General features: G+C 43.8%; 3 protein-coding genes and 1 long non-coding RNA gene across 18 annotated transcripts in view; 2 read left to right on the plus strand and 2 right to left on the minus strand.

Moving 5' to 3' along the window:
* The window catches only part of GGNBP2 (gametogenetin binding protein 2), a 31,687-nt gene extending 23,078 nt beyond the window's left edge, over positions 1 to 8,609 (minus strand). For 5 of the 9 annotated variants that reach the window (XM_057535888.1, XM_057535891.1, XM_057535889.1 and 2 more), the window contains exons 1-3: positions 8,446 to 8,602; positions 7,722 to 7,908; positions 298 to 378 (exon numbers count right to left, since the gene is read on the minus strand). In XM_057535888.1, the coding sequence (XP_057391871.1) occupies positions 298 to 378; positions 7,722 to 7,814 (174 nt within the window). In that variant the 5' untranslated portion in view covers positions 7,815 to 7,908; positions 8,446 to 8,602. Of the gene's footprint in view, positions 1 to 297; positions 379 to 7,721; positions 7,909 to 8,445 lie in introns of all 9 variants that reach the window. The other 4 variants (XM_057535894.1, XM_057535893.1, XM_057535887.1 and 1 more) reach the window with 3 other exon arrangements.
* Positions 8,610 to 8,700: 91 nt separating this feature from the next.
* Positions 8,701 to 13,441, plus strand: LOC103013400 (uncharacterized). The gene is made up of 3 exons (XR_003624105.2): positions 8,701 to 8,979; positions 9,218 to 9,416; positions 12,994 to 13,441. It is a non-coding gene; the product is annotated as an uncharacterized LOC103013400 (long non-coding RNA).
* Positions 13,442 to 13,534: 93 nt separating this feature from the next.
* Positions 13,535 to 16,741, minus strand: PIGW (phosphatidylinositol glycan anchor biosynthesis class W). 2 transcript variants are annotated; one of them, XM_007190261.2, is made up of 2 exons: positions 16,602 to 16,741; positions 13,535 to 15,133 (listed from the first exon to the last, which is right to left on the minus strand). In XM_007190261.2, exon 2 carries the CDS (start codon positions 15,119 to 15,121, stop codon positions 13,610 to 13,612), a length of 1,512 nt encoding a protein of 503 aa, XP_007190323.1. In that variant the 5' UTR covers positions 15,122 to 15,133; positions 16,602 to 16,741; the 3' UTR covers positions 13,535 to 13,609. The 2 variants fall into 2 exon arrangements, with proteins under 2 accessions (XP_007190323.1, XP_007190322.1); XM_007190260.2 differs by lacking the exon at positions 16,602 to 16,741 and adding an exon at positions 16,126 to 16,325.
* A 5-nt stretch (positions 16,742 to 16,746) lies between these two features.
* MYO19 (myosin XIX) overlaps positions 16,747 to 21,807 on the plus strand; it is a 35,772-nt gene continuing 30,711 nt past the window's right edge. For 2 of the 6 annotated variants that reach the window (XM_057535883.1, XM_057535884.1), the window contains exons 1-3: positions 16,748 to 16,922; positions 17,595 to 17,751; positions 18,977 to 19,130. Coding sequence is in view for 5 of the 6 variants with exons in the window: in XM_057535884.1 (XP_057391867.1) it covers positions 19,119 to 19,130 (12 nt within the window). In the remaining variant the exon portion in view is untranslated. Of the gene's footprint in view, positions 16,923 to 17,231; positions 17,334 to 17,594; positions 17,752 to 18,976; positions 19,131 to 21,807 lie in introns of those variants that run through there. The other 4 variants (XM_057535885.1, XM_057535881.1, XM_028168514.2 and 1 more) reach the window with 4 other exon arrangements.

Genomic DNA, 21,807 nt, shown 5'->3' on the forward strand with positions numbered 1-21,807 from the left:
GAAAATTAAATTTAAACTAAATTTAAACTGGTGAAATTAAAGCCTTACAGACATGTAAAATGATAACACACCACCACCAAATCTTTCACATCACAGGTATGTAAATATACCTGGAGCAATAGTAAAAGAAAGTAACCTCACTGCAATCTTAAGACCTAAAGAGTCCTAGGTAAAACAAAATTAATACTTACAGGTAAAATTTTAAATGACTCTTTAAAACACACATACATACATACACACACATGCGCACACGCACACACACACACCATTTAAAACATTAATTTTTAAAACTATTACCTGAATGAACTGCTTTAGTTGTGCACCATTATTTTGATGCCCATCGAGATTTAACACATTGTCAGGAAATTCCATCACCATCTTAATATGCAAAAGAATAAAAATCAATTATTTTATCCTCTTTGAGTACATGATACAGACTATTTTATAGTCTCCTAGGATAGAAAGAGACCCCTAAAGCCCGATTTGCTTCCTCCCACCTCCATCAAAAAGTTAAAAAAAAAAAAAAAAATCCAACTTACAGTTCCTAAAGCTAGAAATGGTATAGTCATTAGAAGCAAGGGCACTGAAGTCAGGCAGACTTGAATTCAAATCCCAGCTCTATCACTTACAATTTATGTCATAATTCTGGGTAAGTTATTTAACCTGATTTTCAGCTTCCTCATTTGTAAAATGAGATTAAATAATAATTTTTCATATCTCATCAAATGGGTTGTGAGGATTAAATTATATTTTAAAGTGTTTGTTGCAGTGGCTAATAATAGCACTTAATAAGTGAAATAACCTGATATCTTACATTAAATATCCTGATATTTTCAGTTATTCAACTACAGAATATAATAAATCTTACCATGTAAATGACTATATATATAATGACTTCACTATACACACACACACACACACACACACACACACACACACACACTCAGAATAATACCCAGCACATAGTAAATGTTTGCTCTAATCATGAACAGAAAAAAATACACTGAGATATTTATTCAGTTATCAAAATTCACTACCAGAGGAAGAGGGATACATAAAGCTTATGGATGTCTCAGGATGTCAGATAATGGGAATTAGTAATCAGCACATTTCACTGATTTGTGACACCACTGAAGTACCTTAGTTATGTACCACTAGGAAAGAGCCATTATAACTGGAAGATGTCACCAAACGAAAGCAGCATACCAATTTCAGAGATGTTAAATGTGAAAAAAAAGTATGCCTTCAAAACAATGAAATAAAGTAACACATTTGTATCTTAACTAAAACATTGTTAAACGTATCAAACATACTGTGCTAGAACAAACTTCTATTTCCAGATGACAAGGGCCACAAACTCCTACACACCCAAAGAGTGAAGTCAGGATAAAGAGCCCATTTGAGGCAAAAACAAAAAACTAAAAAACCCCACCCACCCGAATGTGATCTTAAAAAGATTCCTCCCTTCACCAACCAGCACCACAAAGACCTGCTTCTTTAATCAAGTGACCATTCTTTCCCCTCCACGTTAGAAATTAGAGCCTAAAAACATGCTTGTTCTAGCAGTAAACTGAGGACTAAACAACTAAGGCAAATGTAAGCAACAGATATAAGACCTTTTCTTGATTTATTAAGAAGGGACTACTGGATATGTGAACTAGAAAGACAAGTGGATACTAAGGATGGTCAATGATGCAAACACCGATTCAAGAATCCAGAGGACTTCAGTGTATTTCACAGACTCAAAAACTGCATGTACAATATGATTCAAATTTTTACGTGTATATTTTCTTACAGAAAAAGAAAATACATAATATATTAGATGTGGCTATCTCTAGGCAGTGAAAAGACAGATGACTTTTTTCTTTACATGTTCCTATCTTTCCCAAGTGTATTATAATACACATATACCACTTATTACCGGGGAAAGAGCTACTGTTCCTTGTTTACAATTCTATATTCATTATACCATGTTCAGAGACATGCTTCCATTTCAATAGCTTTTACTATTCTGGAAGTTTCTTCTTCCATACATACAGACTACATGTCCTTATCTCACAATTTTAGGATCAATTATCCAGTTTTCAGGTTAATCAACTTCTCTCCAGTTTTCCCTCTCAGAGTTGTCTTATCTCCAAAGAGTGGTGGTGGTAATAATAAAGACATTTAATGTAGCTTTATGCATACTAGCCATTGATCTAAACACTGTCATATATTAACTTTGCCAACAGTACAAAGTAAAACTGGTAATCTAGTCATCTTAATAATCCTGGTATTAGAAATCCTGGCCCATGAAGACTGAAAAAAGAATAGTGCAATTAACTCACATTATGTTTTCTGGAATCACCACATGGTTTAAAACACAAAGAAATTAACTGTCAAGTCATAAAAAAGGTATAGGATAAACTTTTAAAGCCACACAGCTCAACAGAACACTGCAAGGCACTCCACATCTACCATTTAAGCAACTAATACCTTGATTTGGATTTCCACTTGCTTGATATAAATATACACCATTTCACCACATATTAATTGCCACCATAAAAAAAAACTGAGACAATTACCTATACTACTTTAAGATCAAAGCTACTCAATTTACCAAATCAAGGTCTCCCCAGTCCAGTTCATAGGTGAAGTCCTAAATTGACTCTGTGTAAGTGAATTATTTTTATTCTGATCAACTATATTTTATTGTTTTAATAATTAAAGCAGGGGCTTCCCTGTTGGCGCAGTGGTTAAGAATCTGCCTGCCGGGCTTCCCTGGTGGCGCAGTGGTTGAGAATCTGCCTGCCAATGCAGGGGACATGGGTTCGAGCCCTGGTCTGGGAAGATCCCACATGCCGCGGAGCAACTGGGCCCGTGAGCCACAACTACTGAGCCTGAGCGTCTGGAGCCTCTGCTCCGCAACAAGAGAGGCCGCGATAGTGACAGGCCCGCGCACCGCGATGAAGAGTGGCCCCCACTCGCCGCAAATGGAGAAAGCCCTCACACAGAAACGAAGACCCAACACAGCCAAAAATAAACATAATAAATAAATAATAAATAAAAATTTAAAAAAAAAAAAAAAAAGAATCTGCCTGCCAATGCAAGGGACACAGGTTCGAGCCCTGGTCCAGGAAGATCCCACATGCCACGGAGCAACTAAGCCAGTGCACCACAACTACTGAGCCTGAGCTCTAGAGCCCGCGAGCCACAACTACTGAGCCCACTTGCCACAACTACTGAAGCCTGCGCACCTAGAGCCCGTGCTCCGCAACAAAGAGAAGCCACCTCAATGAGAAGCCCGCACACCACAACAAAGAGTAGCCCCCGCTCACCGCAACTAGAGAAAGCCTGCGCACAGCAACGAAGACCCAACACAGCCAAAAATAAATAAATAAATAAATTTATAGAAAAAAAAATTAAAGCAGAGGTCAAAGAATACACCTAACATATTGAGACCTACCAGCTGACTTTTAAAATATATAAGTATATAAAATTTAATGGATAATACTTACTTTAGGAATCCTTTTTAAAAAGTCTCTAAACAGGGTTAAAACTTAAAAAAAACCAAAAAAACCCTCATTTCCAACCATTTCATTTTCACCTAACTAGTACAGACAAATGTCAAGATCAGGTCTATTACTGCATCTTTCCTGGGTTTCCCTGGCTTGGATAATACTAAATTTTCTCTTGTACATACTCAATACCACCGGGTTAGAAACTCTGCACTCACACTAAGTAATTACTGTCCTTGCCTTTCACTTAGGACAATGGCTTTTTACCTTGCTGTTTACTGGCCAATCACTATATGCTCTTCAATGATGACACCACAATAAGAAAAAGGGAAAAAAGAAAAAGAAGAAGATAGAGGATAGCAGCACTATTTTTCCCCATTCTTTAAAACCACTTCCTTGACTTAGTCTTCAGGTTCCAGGTTACCTAAAGGAACAGTCATGTAAAGTATTTCAGGTGTGGTCTCACAGAGGAATCACTAGTGTTTGGCTTCATGATGAAGTTGCCTATCCCTAGCTAGCCAAAGATAGAACAAGTCATTGTCCTGCAATTACTGCTTTATAAAGTTTATTGAATCCATTACCCACTTTCACTCTTAAGTATCTGTCCTGGTTTCACCTGACCACAAATAATCTGTTCTTAGCACATTCTCACAAGCTCTAACCCAACAATACTAAGCTTGTATTTATTAAAAATCATTGTCCCTTTAGTTTTACTTTTTTACTTCCTTATCCTCACAGCCACCTGCAACATCTATCACCTTTGGTAAATTAGTTAAATATTTAATCAAGAGTTGAAAGCAAACAATAAATACTAAACTTCTAACTGATGCTAAATACCTAATCCCCAAGAGGATATGCTACATTTTTAAATCTTTTTAAAGTCTCAATCAAAAACCCTTATCAGAGTTTCTAGTCCCTTTTAGATTGGTTTGAATTAGAAGGGTAAACTGTGTTCCAGAAATATTGTAGCAATCTGACAGTATGCATCAAGAATTTTATGAAAGGTTTTTATCCTTTGATACAGTAATTTTCCTCCAAAACCCTGAAAAAAATTGTTAATGCAAAGATTTATGCATTATTTATATTCTTAGAGTATTATTCATAGTAAAAACTAGAACCACCTCTATGTCCAACAAAGGGAGAATGATTACATTATGGAATGTCACACAACAAAGTATTACATGGCCACTAAAGCTGTTTAAGAATGACAACAGAAAATGTTCTCAATATTACATTTAGTGAGAAAAAAGCAAGTTATAAAGTGTTACAGAAAACGATACATCTCAACTCTGCATCTGTGTGTGTCTATGATGGGAACTACACCAAATGCTGCTATATTCTTAGCTATCTCTGGGAAGTAGTGTTAAGGATAATTTGTTTTATTTGTTTTGCAATTATTTTTCAAGATTATTTTATAAGGAGTATATATTTTGACTATTAATTCCTTTAAAAATACTTTAAAAATCTTAATTCTTCAAAGATGTCTTTAAAATAAAATCTGTATTCTGTCCATCTGCTATTCTATAATTCTAATAACACTGAAAAGCATTTTGGCTACATAGCATAACACTTTCCTGAATATTCCACCAGTTTACTTATTTGAGATTTCCTGAAATACACCTACACCAGCACTGTACTCAAGTATTCAAACCCACTAAACTGCCATATGAGTCTTTTAAATGTGGCTACAACATACCACATAAAAGAGGAGGCTACTTCCTCACATACAAGCTTGTTAATTTCATTTTACAAATCCAACTTAAAATCGCCCAGTTTACCTAAGGCTAGAGGTTTCAGCTTCTGCTACTAAAACGATAAATATTTGTAACTGATTGTAAACATTACAACTAGACTTAACATCTAGAAGCTAACAAAATTCTAAGACTACTTGAAATAATGATCACACAATGTTTCCTCAGTGTATTACCTACGGACCCTAGGAACAAAGACCAAACCAAAAGTTAACTTCAGGATGACAATGCCATCAAACTAACAATGGACCCGTGCATAACCCTCTGCTGCAGGCTTCTCCCCTCCCTCTTCCCCAACAGGTGTTTGCTCTACATTATTCCTTTAAGTAGTGTTTGGTAGAATGGTTCTGAAACTTGTTTCCCTAAATATGATGCATTCTTGACAAGATTTTTCACTAACCAGCATTCAATGACCATGCATAAGTTCCATAACAACGCAATAAATAGTCCCACTCATTCCCTAGTGATAAAAACCCTTCCACAGTAAAGAAAAACTGCACCTTTTCCTAAATAAAATGGTATTTTAAGATAGTTGAGTAAGCCTAAATTTTATTTGCCTGGGTCACAAGTCCACAATACAATAAAAACAAAACTCAACCACCAGGTAGTCCAATCCCAACTTCTCTAGAGAAATAAGTACAATAAAAAAATCACAGGGCAGGTTACCTTTTTCTATGGAAAATTTTGGAAATTCATCATTGTACAGAGAATACAGTATAAAACCCCCAAAGTTGACTATTTTAAAGCACTAGATGATGGATGTATCAATGCTACATTCACATTAAAGGTGATTATGTGAGCATAAGGAGAATCAGTGTCTTTTAAATTTTTGTAAATACTCAAACTTATGTTTGATTTCCTGTTTTGATAGTATACACTCAATAGTAATCTTATGTCCAAACACACAGAACTCTTTTTTTTTTAACTTCAAAGGCTTTCTGGGACAATAAACATAAAAGGTTGATACCAAACTACGTGCTCTAGAAAAGTGTCTGTGTTGGAGGGAGAGAGAAGAAAGAAAATATCAACACATGAACTCATATTAGTTTTCAAACTGAGAAATGCATCATTTAATTTGATCAGTGTTAGTTTTTTAAAAAACTAATTAAAATACAAGTCCATTATACTTTTAATGCAAAAAGTGCAGAAATCATGACCAAGGCATACAAGTACACTTTCTACTTCATCAACACAAATTCTATTTACCTTGTATCAGCCCAAATCATTCTACCTTTTTCCACGAAAAAAAAATGCACTTGGATAATTATAGATGCTTTCACTTAAAAAGTTCTAACAAATTAAGTCATTCAATAGCTCTTCTAATCCTTTTAAAGGTGCTGCAGCTCAATCAAGTCTTAACTGAGACTGGCAAACAGAAAGGCATAGACTGGCATCTCTACAATGACTTGCATTTTATACAAAATTTGAAAAAAGTTCAGTAGATATTTGCAAAAAAGAAATTCAGGAACAAAACAGATCAACTGCCTTTGAAAAGGAAAAAAGCCAAAAGTGTTACGATGAAGACACTTAACACCTTATCAAAGCAGGCAAATGTATAATCCAAAGCTTCAGCATCATCAAAACGCAGATTTCAAGATATTCAGAAAAGGTTCATTTCATTTCTTAAGAAATTGTGGCAAGCAACTGCACTCATTTCCTGTTCAGAGTCAATTCAAATTTCTACCATTTCCTTTTAAAGGAAATACTACAGCAACACAGGGCAGAGGGTCTGTAATGCTGTACCACGCTAAAAAGGAAAACTACTCAGAACTGGGTTTTGACATTCAAGATGAGCAATCAGCTTTTTATAATGCTCTTACACATTCAATCACTTTGCTTCCTTAGAAAAGGCTACCTGTAAAGAATAACTAATGACAAGAAAGCCCATTTTGAAGAGTCATGGCCTAGCAATACAATCATTTCGAAGACTTTTAACGTACGGGCATACTGAGACTATATCGAAATCAGATCATTTTAGTGGAATCTTTACTGTGCAAGAGCATGTCACTCTGCCCTCAGTAATTATGCTTATGAAGAGCTGTAGTATTAAGACAGAAAACAGACAGGTAGCAGTGCAGCTGCGACATTTCCAGATAATTAAGCCTCCCCGAGGGTAGGTGGTTTCTGTAAGGGATAGGCCCTTGACGCCCAAGATCCTTCAACCCGTCTCCGAGGCGCGTGCTTTGGCAAAAGCACCGCCTGCTAAAGGGAAAGGGTGAAGCTGGAGGGTTGAAAAAAGAAGGAAGAGCTGGGGAGAGGGGCTCAAAGTGCGTACGGAGCGCTAGCCTGGGGCCCCGCAAAGGTTAGCGAGCGACCCACTGCAAAGGCGAGTTTGCGGGGCCTGCCGGAGAGGCCTCGCCTAGGAGTTGCAACACACTCTTTCTCCAGTGCGCAGCGCTCGGCCTGGGGGAGGGGGAGGAGGGGAAACAGCTGCCAGGGGAGCGGCGAGCCTGGCCCGGCCCGGCCCGCTCACCGTGAGGGTGTCGTCTATGTAGAGGGGAATCTGCCTCCTCTCGAAGGGGAACTCCTCCTCCCCGTCCCTGCACACTGCCACCAGTCGCGCCATCGTCCCCGACGCTGCCGTTGCCACCGTCACCACCTCCTCCCAGCTGCTGCCGCCGCCGCCGCTCCTGCCGCTGCAGCCTCCTCCCAGCTCCTGCCTGCAACAGCCAAACCCCGCGAGCGTAAGCACCCGCCGCCGCGCAGCACATTCGCCACGGGGGGGAGGGAGAGGAGCAGGAGGGGACGGGAGATCTGAGCTGCGTTTCCCATCACCCGATTCCACACACGCTCAGCCAATCAGCGCCGAGCAGCGCCGGGACCCGCCCCCTCGCGCCGCTCTCCCTCCCCACCCCCCACCCCCACCCCGCCGGCCTCCAGTCAGGGTCCAAAGGAGAGGCGAAGGGGACCCGCCGGCCCCAGGGCTTCCCTAGCCCGTCAGCGGAGTCCCGGCTCTAGAACCCCATCCCGGCCTCCGCTCCACTGCCCGCAGCCCGCTGCCCGGGTGCCCTCAGCCCCCAGCTGACCCCTTCTCCCCCTTTAAGGGCGCGCCCCGCCCAGTGAGTCCCCTGGGCTGCAGTTGCCCAGCGCGACCCCGCCCCTGGGAGGGGTCGACCCCGCCTTAGCTCTGCGGAGTCTGAGGTGGGAGGCTCAGACCCTTTCCTAGCCCTTCTCGGAGGAGGCCTCTCGGTTCTGACCTGCACCGTTTTCGTGGTCGCCTCCCTGACCCCCACCTCGGCTCCCCGTTACCGCCTGACAAGGCCCGCGTCAGGGCCGGCCTGGGCGGGAGCGCGGCTCCGAATGCCGTTTCCTCTCCAGGTTCAGTCAGCCGCCGGCGCCACGGGGAGTTGGGGAGGGAAGGCGGGGGACGTGGGGAGGGTGGGGCAGGGAGGGGCCGAGAGCGCCGGGCGGGGGGGGGCGCCTCCTCTCGCGAGACTCCAGACCCACGGTCCTGTGTCGCCTTTTTCGAAGACCTAGCGGAGGGGGTGGGGAGGTGGGGTGCTCCCCTGGGGTGCTCCCTCGGCTGTCTCCAACGCGTGACCGGCACCCTCCACTGAGCCTAGCTACTCAGACAAATACGAAATAGGGCTGCTAGGAGGGATGAGTAGGCCTAAACTCAGTCTTCCGCTGCGCGGGGCTGGAAACCGCTGTCCCGAGGGTCGAAGGGCGAAGGGAGCGGAGCCGAGGTGACTCAGGGCCGATCCGAGGGTCGGGGCCAAGTGAGGACTTGGGTAAGTGGGGAGGAGCTGAGGCTTTCCAAATCAGTGAGAGCAAAAGGTGGGAGTGAGGGAGGGGAGACGTGCATCTGGGGGCTAAGGGACAAACTGGGTCCTTGACGCCGTTTTCCCTGACCCCCTGATCTACCAGGAGCCTTCCGCATTACTGCTTCCCAGACTCAAGTCGCGATCCCGCCGAGGGGACAGAAAATATTTAAGTGCTGACAGCTTTTTGTTGTCGTTGTTACACTAGAGACAAATAGAAGACTATGTGGAGAGTGGCTTGTGTATGCGTCCTGGGCAGAGAAACTTCTTGGACTGGGTTAATATTAATAAGAGGCTCAGAAAGGACACCGATTCCCTTGGGCAAAGTGCTGGTGCTGGCCAAAGGCCCTTCCCTCTGACCCTCTCATGAGAAGCAGAGCTGCTGTCAAGACACTGCGTGCCATCAGGTACTCGGTTCCTACCCTGAAGGCTTTGGAGGCCAATATAGTTGTTGGAAAGTATTGTGCCTATGAAAGTCTTCATGATTTTAAGGATCAATACATTTGCTGCTCTTACAACTAACTAATCCTGGTAGAATAGGCTAGAGCTGTGATACTGATCTTTAAAAAGTATTTTGGACACCACATGAAACCGTAGAGATTCGCAACAAAAAACCCCATAGTGCGTGCAACCCCATAGCCACGTTGACTTATGACATTGGTCACTGTTAGGTTAGGTGACATAATAAACTGGAAGAACCATTGTTCAGTCCCAAAGGTGTGATTATCCAGTAAGTATTTATGTCTTTGGCCATGTTAGGAGAGCAGAACAGTGTATGGTCCTTAGCTTAATTTCAATAGGCATATAGGATGTGCATGTAGATTCTGACAAGTTAGACTACATAGCCAAAATCTGCACATTTTTAGAGAATCTTGTGTTCTATGTAAAACGCTCCTAAGGAAAAAAAGAATACTGTGGCTTTTAAGATCTGTAGGTGCTCCTATAAAGACTATGTCAGTTAATGTGCCTACTTTATACCTTTTAAACTTCCTTTGGATGACCCGGTTGGTAAAGGACATTGAAAATGACAAGTTCAATATATAGGTGCTAACTTTAATAACTTTCATTACTGAGTACACATTGGGTACTAGCAAAGAAAGAGTATTCACCCTGGGAGTTTAAATCTAAGTTAGAAAAGGCATTAAAACCCAGATATAAAAAGTAACAAAACGAGGAGACCACAACAGTCTCCTTCCATCTGAGATTACTTTCCCTGATTTGGATTTGTCTTTTAGATCCACTGAGCACACTGCTTAGTATCTTTGGACAATGTTTCACATACTATAGGTATTTAGTAAGTACTTACTGTAAGGCTAAAAAGCTAATTTTGCTTGATAAATTGCTCTTTCTCAAGGAGGTAGCCTGGGCGCTACAAATGTGATAAAACCATTTCAGGGGAAAATGACTAGGAAATTATTTCCCTGTAAAACAATTTTTAGACATTTTAACTATGCATCTTCATTTTAGAGCAGGCACTCTTTTTCGCTATTGATCTATCTTCAACTAAGCAAATATAATATTTAGTGCTGCAGCAAATATTTCATGACTAAGTATCTGCCTCAGAGAGCCTACCTTTAATTGACAAAATAAATGACTGCATAGAAAAGCCAGTTGTTGCCTTTTTTAAATTTCAATATTGGCAATGTGAAGGGCAAGGCTAAAGAATTTTAAAGGCCAAGAAAGAGCGGGCAGTCAACAGCAGAAGACATTTTGCTGGTACCTCATAAAGAACAGTTGGTGTGATGGAGATGTGGTAAATTATCAGCAAAATACCATTCTTTTTCTTCTCTGGGAGGTCCACAATGTGTGAGAAGGCAAGCGCAGAACTCAGACATAAATGAGATATGACTAGTCTCCAAGCTACCTGGGTTTAAAAGAAATGCAGAATATTGATTTGTTCCTTATACTCCTATCTTCATAGACTATACACAAATTCCTAGGGAGCAAAGTATGTTTTTGTATAATTTATACAACCTATTGGACAAGGTGCTCAATAAAAATAAAATTGTCACCTTCTGAACACAAAGCTATTAATATATATGTGGTAGACATCCCCAGTTTCTAACTGTGTAAAATTAAAGGCATGGGAATGAGTCACTTTCTGAAGGTCATAGGATAAGGTCCTAGACTAGATTATATTCTTCCTTTCTTCTCTTTCCCCCTCCCGTCTCTGTCCTCAAAATTGATAGTTGAAAATTCATTAGAATACATACGATTGTTTTCACTATAATAACCACATTGTTTTATGTGGTAGCAAAATCAACAGCAGGATGTTATTTAAATTGCCACAGTTGTCCAGATCTGAGTATCTGTGAATTGGGTTTTCTTTTTCATGACCTGACAGTGGGAAGTTGTGTTCTATCTGTCAAAAACAGAGGTACATTTTCCCCACTAAAAAAATTTTAAAGGAAGAATAAGATCCACAAGTTAAAATGTAAGCTCCTTGAGGGCTGGGTCTTATTTTCCGTTGTTTCCCCCGGGACCTATATCTGGCACACTGGAACTCAATAAACCTTTATTGAATGATCTCTTTCTCTTCTATAAACTAAAGTCAGAATGGTCTCTTTTTTTAAATTAATTTCTCTTTTTATTTATGCAATTTCATTAGCTTTCTCTTACCTGACTTTCCTAATTGGAGGTGGAATAAACACACAGTACATCTCGTTCTTAGTTATGATTCAATGTCTATAACTGGGAGACAAACTTACTGAGAGATATTTAAGACCTAGGACAAGAAGCAGCAGACCAATTAGACACATGCTCATTAAGTCATCAAATACTTTAAATTACTATTTTTTTAATGAGAGGACAATATGGTTAGAGCCTCTCAGCCTCCTATGAATGCTTTGAACAGGTAAGTTGTAGGGTATTAGCACTGTGACAGCAGGAAAACCAATCACCTTTCCTAGTCATGCTTAATTTACATACTATAATCTTATTGGTTAAATTTGAAGTCTTTTTTTTTTTTTCAGTCTTTATTGAATTTGTTACACTATTGCTTCTGTTTTACATTTTTGTTCTTTTGGCCCTGAGGCATGTGGGATCCTAACTCCCCGACCAGGGATTGAACCCACACCCACTGCATTGAAAGTCGAAGGCTTAACCACCGGACCTCCAGGGAAGTCCCTCAAGTCTTCCTTTTCAATTGAAAATAAAATTTGACTTTTGTTTTTATAGCTATATAACTATTCAATAGACTGATTTTCTTAGGGGGAAACTTCTTTCAATAATAGATTACCTCCAAATATAACTGATTGTAGTTAGCAAGGATAAAATGCCACATAAATACCAAATTAGCCATCATCAATATAACAAATAGGAGTAAACTAATTAGTATAATAGTCATATTTGCTGTTTACCCCCTCTCTTACCAGCATATGCCCCTCTACTCTGCAGACACACAAACACTAACTCCTCATCCCAACCATCAGCTCTAGCTCAAAAAATACCATCTGCGGGGAGAACTTTCTTGACTCTACTGTAAAGTCAATTCTTGATTTGACACTCTTGGCAACCTATACTTCATGACTTACCACAGTTTATAACAGTTGTTTCATGTGTTTCCCCCATTAGATTGCAGGCTCCAAGATATCAGGAAATTTTTGCTTATCATCCCTAGCAGAGAGAGAGTAGGCTAAAAAAATGAATAGCTTTGCCTTGAGACAACAGTTTTGTCTCAAGGCAAAACTATTGTCCATAATTATTAAGTATATAAACCACAACAAATAATTCAGTCTATTTATGGAGCATTTAACTGTTTTCTGACTTTATAAGTATTTGATTTTAAACATTTGCTTTCTTATACTGAGGTTTCTTAAAAAGACTAAAATTGAGCAGTAGTGTTGACAGTTCCACAACTGAGATATTTTAATGTAAATGTTATAAAATACATACAATAAAAAATACAGAATAATAGGTGATATAAGATGGAAAGTAGGGGCTTCCCTGGTGGCGCAGTGGTTAAGAATCCGCCTGCCAATGCAGGGGACACGGGTTCAAGCCCTGGTCCGGGAAGATCCCACATGCCGTGGAGCAACTAAGCCCGTGCGCCACAACTACTGAGCCTGCGCTCTAGAACCTGCGTGCCACAACTACTGAGCCCGTGAGCCACAACTACTGAAGCCTGTGCACCTAGAGCCCGTGCTCCGCAACGAGGGAAGCCATCACAATGAGAAGCCTGCACACCACAACGAAGAGTAGCCCCCGCTCACCGCAACTAGAGAAAGCCCGCGTGCAGCAATGAAGACCCAACACAGCCAAAAATAAAATAAATAAATAAATTTATAAAAAAAAAAAAATGGAAAGTAAAAATCCTCCTCCTCACCCTCCAATCTTCCAGTATCACAACTGTAAACACAACAATTTCTGTAAAATACTGAAATTTATAAATATTCTAACAAGTCAAAAGGCTTTGTTTCTTCTGTATTGGTTTGTTTTACATGGTGTTGAGATACATTTAAAATATTAAGCATCACTACTGTTAGAGTAGGAATGAAAATTTTATAATAAAATACACAACACTGAGTTGCCAAAAGCCCATTTTATATTTATTCTTTCTCATTAAAATAATATTGCTCAAAATATATACTACCTGTACTGATCACCAAAATTTTACCGTCTTATCTTGCAAGTGCAGCACATATATAACTAAGCAGTTGGTAAACATGTAGAGATTGAGTACAAATAAGGCCCACAAGGTACTGCTGTGTAATGTATCTACCAACAGGTTGACTAGGCCAGTTGTTACATTTGACAGCAAGAAAAAAATTAACTGGTTTCTGTTCATTGCTGTGATTAAACAAAGAGTGGGTTCCTTTCTTTCAGCTTCAGAGACTAGAGATTCTGAATGCTTTCTATTTGCAGCAGGTGACTGGATAAGTTTCCAAGAACATGGTACTGTTGCCCCTTTAATTAGAAATTTGGCAAAATTCAAAATTATATCACCCAGTAATAAACTACTAAGAAGGATCAGGCAAGAAGCAACTATCCAAATACAAAAGGCTAAATTGGCCATTCTTCGAGATGCTACTTCTACATTTACCTGAACTATGTAAAGAGAGATGAAGAAGCCAATAGCTGTCAATAGAATATAACATGCTACTTTTATCCAGTCTTTGATATGTGATCTTTTTTTAAGTACATATGATCCTGTTTGAACACCAGCCATGTGTATTGCCACATACCCCAAGGTAGAGATTATTCCTTCTCGGTTGGCATTTAATAAACCAACCCTTGTGCCACTGCCATCACTGCCATACAAAACTAACCTTTTCAGTGGGGTAAAATCAAGGGCTAGCTGGTAGAATACAGTAATGCTGATAGCCACAATCCAGGATTTATTTAGGGGAAAAATAATCAAAAGCGGTGATGTTATCAATTTCACAACTATTAAGGTAAAGAAAAAATTCCAGTGAACTCCATACTCAGTTAAATGTTCCTGATAGCCTATGGATTTTATAATGACTAATCGTCCCATTCCTAGGAAGACTAACGGCCAAACAGAGTACAATGACTTTGTAAGATAACAAAGTCTGGACCCTTTTGTATATTTTCTCCTAACCTCTGGACAAACCATTGCAGTCCCAAAAATAAAGGCTCCTACTCCAAAATCCATTGCTCCTGTCCCATAGAGCTCGGTTTTGGCAAATCTTCTGGGAAAAAGAGGGAAGTCCACAGCCAAAATGGCAACAGCAGTAAATGCACTGTTAATTACACGGAAACAGGAGATGGCTGGAATGTATTCTGATTCTAGACTGATTTTCAAGAATTTTTCAAGGATTTTCCCGACAGGCATTCTGGCATAGCAAGTTCTCCTGCAGTATGTTTCATAGAGCAGCACTGCCCCAAAGATAATTACGACGAGATACTCAAGGAGGACAAATGAAGCGAAAATGGTCAAAGTGGTCACCAGGGGAACTATTAGGAAAGCAAAGTCAATGAAGAATCGAGTTCTCCAGGTATGTGAAGAAGAACATAAGTGCTGTGAGAGAATGATCAGGAGCCCTCTACACAGGATACAGAGTGCAGGCAAGCACAAGCCCTCGGTGATTTCCAGCACGCTCGTTCCATTGTGGTTACTGACAAAAGCTTCCTTCATCTGCTTCTGAGACATTTTTTCTTCTTCCTGTGAAAACAAGAGCAAAGGGATGGGGCTAATCTGGCGGTCCAGTAGTTAAGACTCTGCTTCCACTGCAGGGGGCACGGATTCGATCCCTGGCAGGAGAACTAAGATGCATTTGTGGAAAGCAACGTTCCTGTGGAACTGGCATATATATGTACGTGACTTGGTAATTTACATAAAGATGCACCTGACTTGATTTTACTCTTATTCCTGAGTTTCGGAGCAGAACCCAGGACTTGCGATTCCCTTTACAAGGATTGCTGGAAGAAGCCTAACACTAATATATGAGGATAAGGATGTCATACTGATAGTATGAAATAACTGGTTAAAAAGCTTTAGCTATTCTCAGTATAAGGCAGACTCACAAAGAAAGTGAATGTGAGATACAAAACCTGAGAGTGGACTCACAGTAGGATAGAAATTCCTACTACAAAGCATGTAAAGGTCATGAAGATAATATAATGAAAATTGAATACACCTCACTAATGATTTAGAGTCAAATCTGAGACGGGAGGAGAAGAGGGACAGGGAAAGAGAAGGTATTTAAGTACACTTTGGAGTTGGGGGCCTTGGTTTCTGTCCTGAGCCTCTCTGAACCTCCTGCTTCTAGTACAAAATACGAATCCTCCAGTGATCTCCTGAGCCCCAGGCTGCTCCTTACCTCATTTACAGGTTAAGGTGTAGGTAGGTAGAATGGATGCTAATCGTGGAGGAGGAGTAGGGGTCCGTAAAGTACACACTAGTGTTAATTGTTTTAAAGGGATATAAAACACCTCTCTGCCACATATCCATGTCTGAAAAGTGGCACCTGGGAAGAACACATTTGTTGGCCAAACAAGAACCATATTGAATAAAAGAATGCATGCATACGTGATGGCCTATCTGGGCCCAGCAGCATTACCTCCCGAGAACAAATCGATCCGAACCTGCTGGCCTTTAAAAATAAAAGAGCCCTTTTCCCGACAGACATGCTCCCTGGCCGCGCCGGCCGTTACCTCACGTGTTCCTGGTGGTCTCTGCGCCCAGAGGTAGAGGGTCCCGTAAGAGAGCTGGGGGGCGGGGTACCCCCGCAAGGGCAGGACACGCGCGAGCCAGCCGCTTCCGCCTCCCGAACAGCGCTTCCGGCCGACGCCGGACGGCCTGCGCTTCTGGGCCGGCCCCCCGCGCGCGTCCCCGCCCACGGGAGTGCTCGTTTCCCACGCCCCGCAGGCTCCCCATGCGCGTCCTTCCCTGTCAAGGGCTTGCCTAGCCCAGGTGCTCTCGGGCCTTGGCCTCGGGCAGGTCGGTCAGAGGAGGTCGGGCGGGAAAGGCGCTTCCCGCACCTCACCACTGGCCCTCAGACCCCACGGCGAGGCCTCGTCAGTGGGGGGTGGGGGTGGCCAGGGCGCCTGGTCTCCCTACGGAGAGACCCACAGCCCCGTGAGGGCCCGGAGGCCCTGAAGCCCTCCCTCCCTTCTCCCCCGCATCTTACCCCAGGCTCTCAGAATATTTTGTCCCGGAGCGAGCCCCCAACTCCGGATGCCGGCGACCCGGACGGGCCACGTGCGCCCCGCGCCGCGAGTGCGCGCCCCGCCCCGAGGGAGGAGCGTGCCGGTTCCCGGCCACTTGGCCCCAACTGTAGCCCGCGGCTGCGACCCGGCGTTCCCAGCTTTCCCTCCTCTCCGGCTGTCTCCTGCCCCCGCCTCCGCCCTTCCTCCCCGGGCTTTTCCCGCCGCCTCACCCGGCCCGCCCGTCTGCCTTTCCAGTCTGGCCGGCGGGGGCCGCACGCTCGGCGGCTCAGGCCGTGGGACCGGTGAGTGCCACCCCAAGACGGGCCCGAAGCCCTTTGCGTGCCCGAAGGGACCGGGGAGTCCGGTGGGCCCCCGCGGCGCTGGGGGAGAAGGGGGCGTCTCTCCCTCCCCTTTCCAAAGCGCCGTTTCCCCTCCCTTTGCTCTTTTCTTTTTGACCCTCTCGTATCCCAGGAGGAGGTAGCCCAGCTCTTTGCCTTTTTCCAGAACAAGGACCTTTCATAGTCACTCACCACCGAGCCGGCAGGGGGCGGCCCGGGGTGGGGGAAAGGTCCCGCTCCTGCTCCTCTCCTCTCTCCTCTCCTTGCCTAGGGACCTGGGAGGGGGCGGCTGGCCCGGGGAGGCGTCGGGGCAGCCGCGCCCTTGGCCGGGGTCACGTCCACCTTCCCAGGAAGGACATACTGTCCCCGTGCCAGGTGCTTCCGGAGCGGCATCCCAGCCCTGGGCCCGGCGGGCACCTCGCGGGGACAAGGAGTGCCCGTTCCCGCCGGGAACCTGGGGGCGGGGCTCCCAGGACCCTTACCCTGCTTTTCTCGTCTGCCCTCCCACTGTCGTCTGAGCCGAGGAAGAACCAGAGGCTGGAGGGGAGGAGGGAGGGGGAGAGCTGATGTTCAGGTTGCCGCCTGCCCTGACTAGGGGTTTTCATCTATTCATTACCGTCTCCCTCCTGCCCACAGTGGTCACACCCTTACCAGAAACTCTTGGCTGGTAATCGCGAAGCCGACAGGGAGCAAGAGCTGGGAGAGCTGGAGAAAACCGCTCTAATCTGACTTGATTCTGGCAAGAAGTGGACCCTGCATTGTAATAACCAACATTTGCAAAGCGGTCTCAGAGGTACTATCCCATTTGATCCTTAACTCAGCATTGTGAGGTCTGGGTATTAGTAGTCCTTTTTGCAAATGAGGGAACGGAATAAGGCTTAGAGGGGTCTTGTGAACTGCTTTTGAGGGGTTGTGGGCTTTGGATTCTAACCCTACAACCTGTTGTGTTCCCCTCTGATCCTCTCTCTTAAGATGAGCTTCTAGTTGAGGGAACTTTGTTGGCCTTGAGTCTCTGGAGCCCTCTGCATGGCTGTGCCCTGGATGGGGTACCGTCAGTGTCCAGGGTGAATGTGTCCACCACAGTCCTGATGCCCTCCTCTGCCTGAATTGTCGTTTTTCCAGTTTCCATGGGAGCCCCTATCCCTGAGTTCTTTCAAAGGCTAGATGTATTCAGGGCCTCAAGAAAGTCTCCACCAAGGTCAATTCATTGCTGACACCCCTCATTCTCATCCTCATCCTTCCTTGCTGGGGAGATGTGAAGCCTGGGAAATTCCAAGTCTGTGAGTCACTTACAGTTTTTCAGAGATTGGCCTAAGCCCAGCTTCACAACACCCCTCTCTCGAACGGGTTCCCCTCCTCTGAAATCTTCACCTTCTTAAAGTTGACACTGAACTGTTCCACCTGATTAGTGCTCCCAAATGGATCATCCATCCTTAGTACTAACAATATTTCTCCACTGAATGAATATTCAGATTTGTACTTTGTAGGGTGCTTTCACCTGGTTGCCCTTCACAGCCACTCCTTGTGAGGTAGACAAGATGAGGAATGAAGGTGGGTGGGGAAGGTGTGACGGCTTACTAGTGAAGGACTGAGCTGTGGCTTCCGTCCCACACAGCAGCTTTCCTGGAACATCAAAAGTTGACTCCAGCCTCCCTGCCCCGCTGACTCCTGGCTGTACTAAGATAGGACATTTCTGTGTGCTGGAGAGGATAGGGCACGAGGCATCTCTGTCTTCCGGTGTCCTCATCCTGCATGGCACGCTGACCCAGAAGATTTGCAGCCCCCCCTCAAACCCCGTAGTAAAACTGGCCCTGAAGGAGCCCAGGGCGCCTCTGGAGGCTCCTGTAAGTTTCCCCTTGTTCCCTCATTGGCAGGGGGCGGGACAGACTCTCCCTCTCTGCCCAGGCTCACCCTGGTTCTCATTTTGGTTCCTCCTGCTTGGTGGGAGGAGCAGGAGTGAGTCACCCTGGAGAAGCCCTCACCTGTGTGTGCCCCTTGTCTTCTCTCTCATGCCACAGGCTCTAGGGTGATTCGTCTCAGAGATTCCTCAAGAACTGAGCCCTTTGCAGGACTCATGCCCCAGCCTGTGCCCCCATGACCAGGTGGATAGCACTCCTTGTGCCTGCGACCCAGAACCCTGGCTGACCACATTGAAGCAGGATGCTCCAGCAGGTAAACCCTCACCCTTCGATAACCCTGGCCCTCAAGCACCTGAGGCACCTCCGCATCTTTCATTTACCTGAATGAAGCTTCCACTGCTCTGACCTGGAAGGATGGGAAAGACCCCTTAAAGGTCTTTCTTCTTTTCTGTCTTCAGATAGTCATTCCAGTGCCTTTCACCTGTTTCCAAGAAGCTCTTCCTGATACCTAATTTGAATCTCCCCTGTTGTGGTTTTTAGCTCTTTTCCCTGGGATGGGTAAGATGGGCTGGGTGAGGGAATCCTTAGGGCATTTTGGTGACCTTACAAGCCTGAACCAGTGAGGGAGTCCTGAGAGATGTCCCTCACAGCCTGAGTTATTAAGGCAAGTGGAAGGCTGTGGCCTCCAAGAGGAGGTGTTCCTTGAAGCTGAGCCTTAAAGAATAAGTAGGAATTGGGACTTCCCTGGCAGTCCAGTGGTTAAGACTCCGCCCTCCCACTGCAGGGGGCACGGGTTCAATCCCTGGTTGGGGAACTAAGGTCCTGCGTGACACGCAGTGTGGCAAAAAAAAAAAGTAGGAATTAGCCAGGTGGAGAAGGAAAATAAGCAGTCCAGGCCAAGAGGTCAGCCTGTGCGAAAATGTGAGAGAAGATGACCTATGTGGAAATATACAAGAATTCTGATGAATGGATCATGGGGTCCACGGTGGGTTGCTGTAGGGACTTGAAACCTGCCCTTACTCCAGGCCTCTGCCTCTGAAAGGCTCCTATGGCCCCAGTCCTGCCCTTCACTGTGGAGCCCTATCTTATACCCGTATCATCCTTCACATGCACCTCTTGGTCCAAAGACAATGCCAGTAGATATTTGCTGAATTTTTATTTACTGAGTGTTGCCACTGGCCTGAGGCAGATCATTCCTGCCCTTCAGGAGATCACGGTCTAGTGGAGTCCTAGGCAGGTAAGGCAGGATAACCGAGAGTGAGGTCAGCCAGCCTCAAGGGAGTCATGGTAGACTCTGCTGCTTGACCTTCTCCCAGCCTTTTGGCTCATGAAACAGGCTTGAAGGCTGGAGAGAAGCAGGCAGGACAGTCATCTACTCTGGGCTTTTTTTATTGTCCATTTTTGACTTATTTCTTGTTTAAAAAGCAGTAACATTTATCATAACTGTACTAGCAGCTGCTCTGTGTTGAGCCCTTGCTATATAGTAGGCACTATACTAAGCATTTTACACATATAGTTTTGTTTAGTCCTTGAGAAAGATACCATATTATATATATAGTGCTATTATATCCCCATTTTGGAGATAAGGCTTAGAGCAGTTAAGTGACTTATTCAAGGTCAAGTTCATTATAAGCAATGTGGGAAATATAGATAAGCAAAAAGAACATTAAAGTTACCCATAATTGTACTGCCCAGAGATAACCGACGTTTCAGAGAATATCCTAGATTTTTTTCCCTAAATATGTATTTTTAAAGTATTTAAAGGTATCATTCTCTTTGTAATCTGCTTTATTCCATTATAAGGATGTACTATAATTTAAGCTACTGTTTGGACATTTGGGTTATTTTCAATTGTTTTGCAATTGTAAGTGTTTCTATATATACTGAACATTTTTATGACCTTTACATAGGATCATGTTCTAGAAGAAGAATTGCAGGCTTAAGGGACATACGTAGTTTTAAGGCCTTTAATATATCATTGCCTAATTAGAAGAACTGCTTTTAACAAAACTATATTATAATAGCTAATTTTTGGTGGAAGAGACCAGATGCCTTTTCTAAATACTTTATGTGCTTGTTAGCATCTATGAGGTAGATACTACCACCATTCCCATTTTACAGATGAGGAAAATTGAGGCACAAAGAGATTAAGAAACTTAACACAAGATTATACAACTAGGAAGTGGTAGAATCAGTATTCAAACCCAGGCAATCTAGCTTTCAAGTCCAAGTCAAGGACCATGATACTCAGCTGCCTCTCTGGTAGGATAAGAGCTGTTCATAAATAATGGATGGGGGACTTCCCTGGTGGCACAGTGGTTAAGAATCCGCCTGCCAATGCAGGGGCATGGGTTCGATCCCTGGTCCAGGAAGATCCCACATGCCGTGGAGCAACTAAGCCCGTGCGCCACAACTACTGAGCCTGCGTGCTGCAACTACTGAAGCCCACGCGCCTAGAGCCCGTGCTCCGCAACAAGAGAAGCCACCGCAGTGAGAAGTCCGTGCACCGCAACGAAGAGTAGCCCCCACTCACCACAACTAGAGAAAGGCTGCGCGCAGCAACAAAGGCCCAGCGCAGCCAAAAAAAAAAAGCAAAAAAAAAAAAAAATTATGGATGGGTTTGTGAGTGATTTTCTTTTTTTCCCTAGAGCAGAAGGATTCGCATGGACCCAGTCATGCTCTGACCTTGGCAGTTATCCTGGAGGCCAAGAGCCTGCTTTGTACATGCATCATCATGGGTCCAAGTTCAGAGAACAGGCAACATCTTTGGAAAGAAACTTATTACTGGGCCTCTCAAATGACACTTGCCTCCTTGGCTTGAGGGTTTGAACTCTAAGGTTAAGTAGTCTCATTAGAAACCCACACATGTTATATCACGGACCCCTTCCTCCAAAAGCAGATTTCAGCCAAGTTACTCTCTTCTTCTATTACCCACACCATCTTTCCTGCAGCCGCCAGGGAGAAAAGAGGAGCAGTGGGATCATAGGAGG

The sequence above is a fragment of the Balaenoptera acutorostrata genome, chromosome 20 (genome assembly GCF_949987535.1).
Source record: "Balaenoptera acutorostrata chromosome 20, mBalAcu1.1, whole genome shotgun sequence".
Classification (NCBI taxonomy): domain Eukaryota; kingdom Metazoa; phylum Chordata; class Mammalia; order Artiodactyla; family Balaenopteridae; genus Balaenoptera; species Balaenoptera acutorostrata.

Bases quoted from the DNA above. Each gene is read 5' to 3' on its own strand.
- PIGW (XM_007190261.2), bottom strand. From the start codon at position 15,121: ATGTCTCAGAAGCAGATGAAGGAAGCTTTTGTCAGTAACCACAATGGA.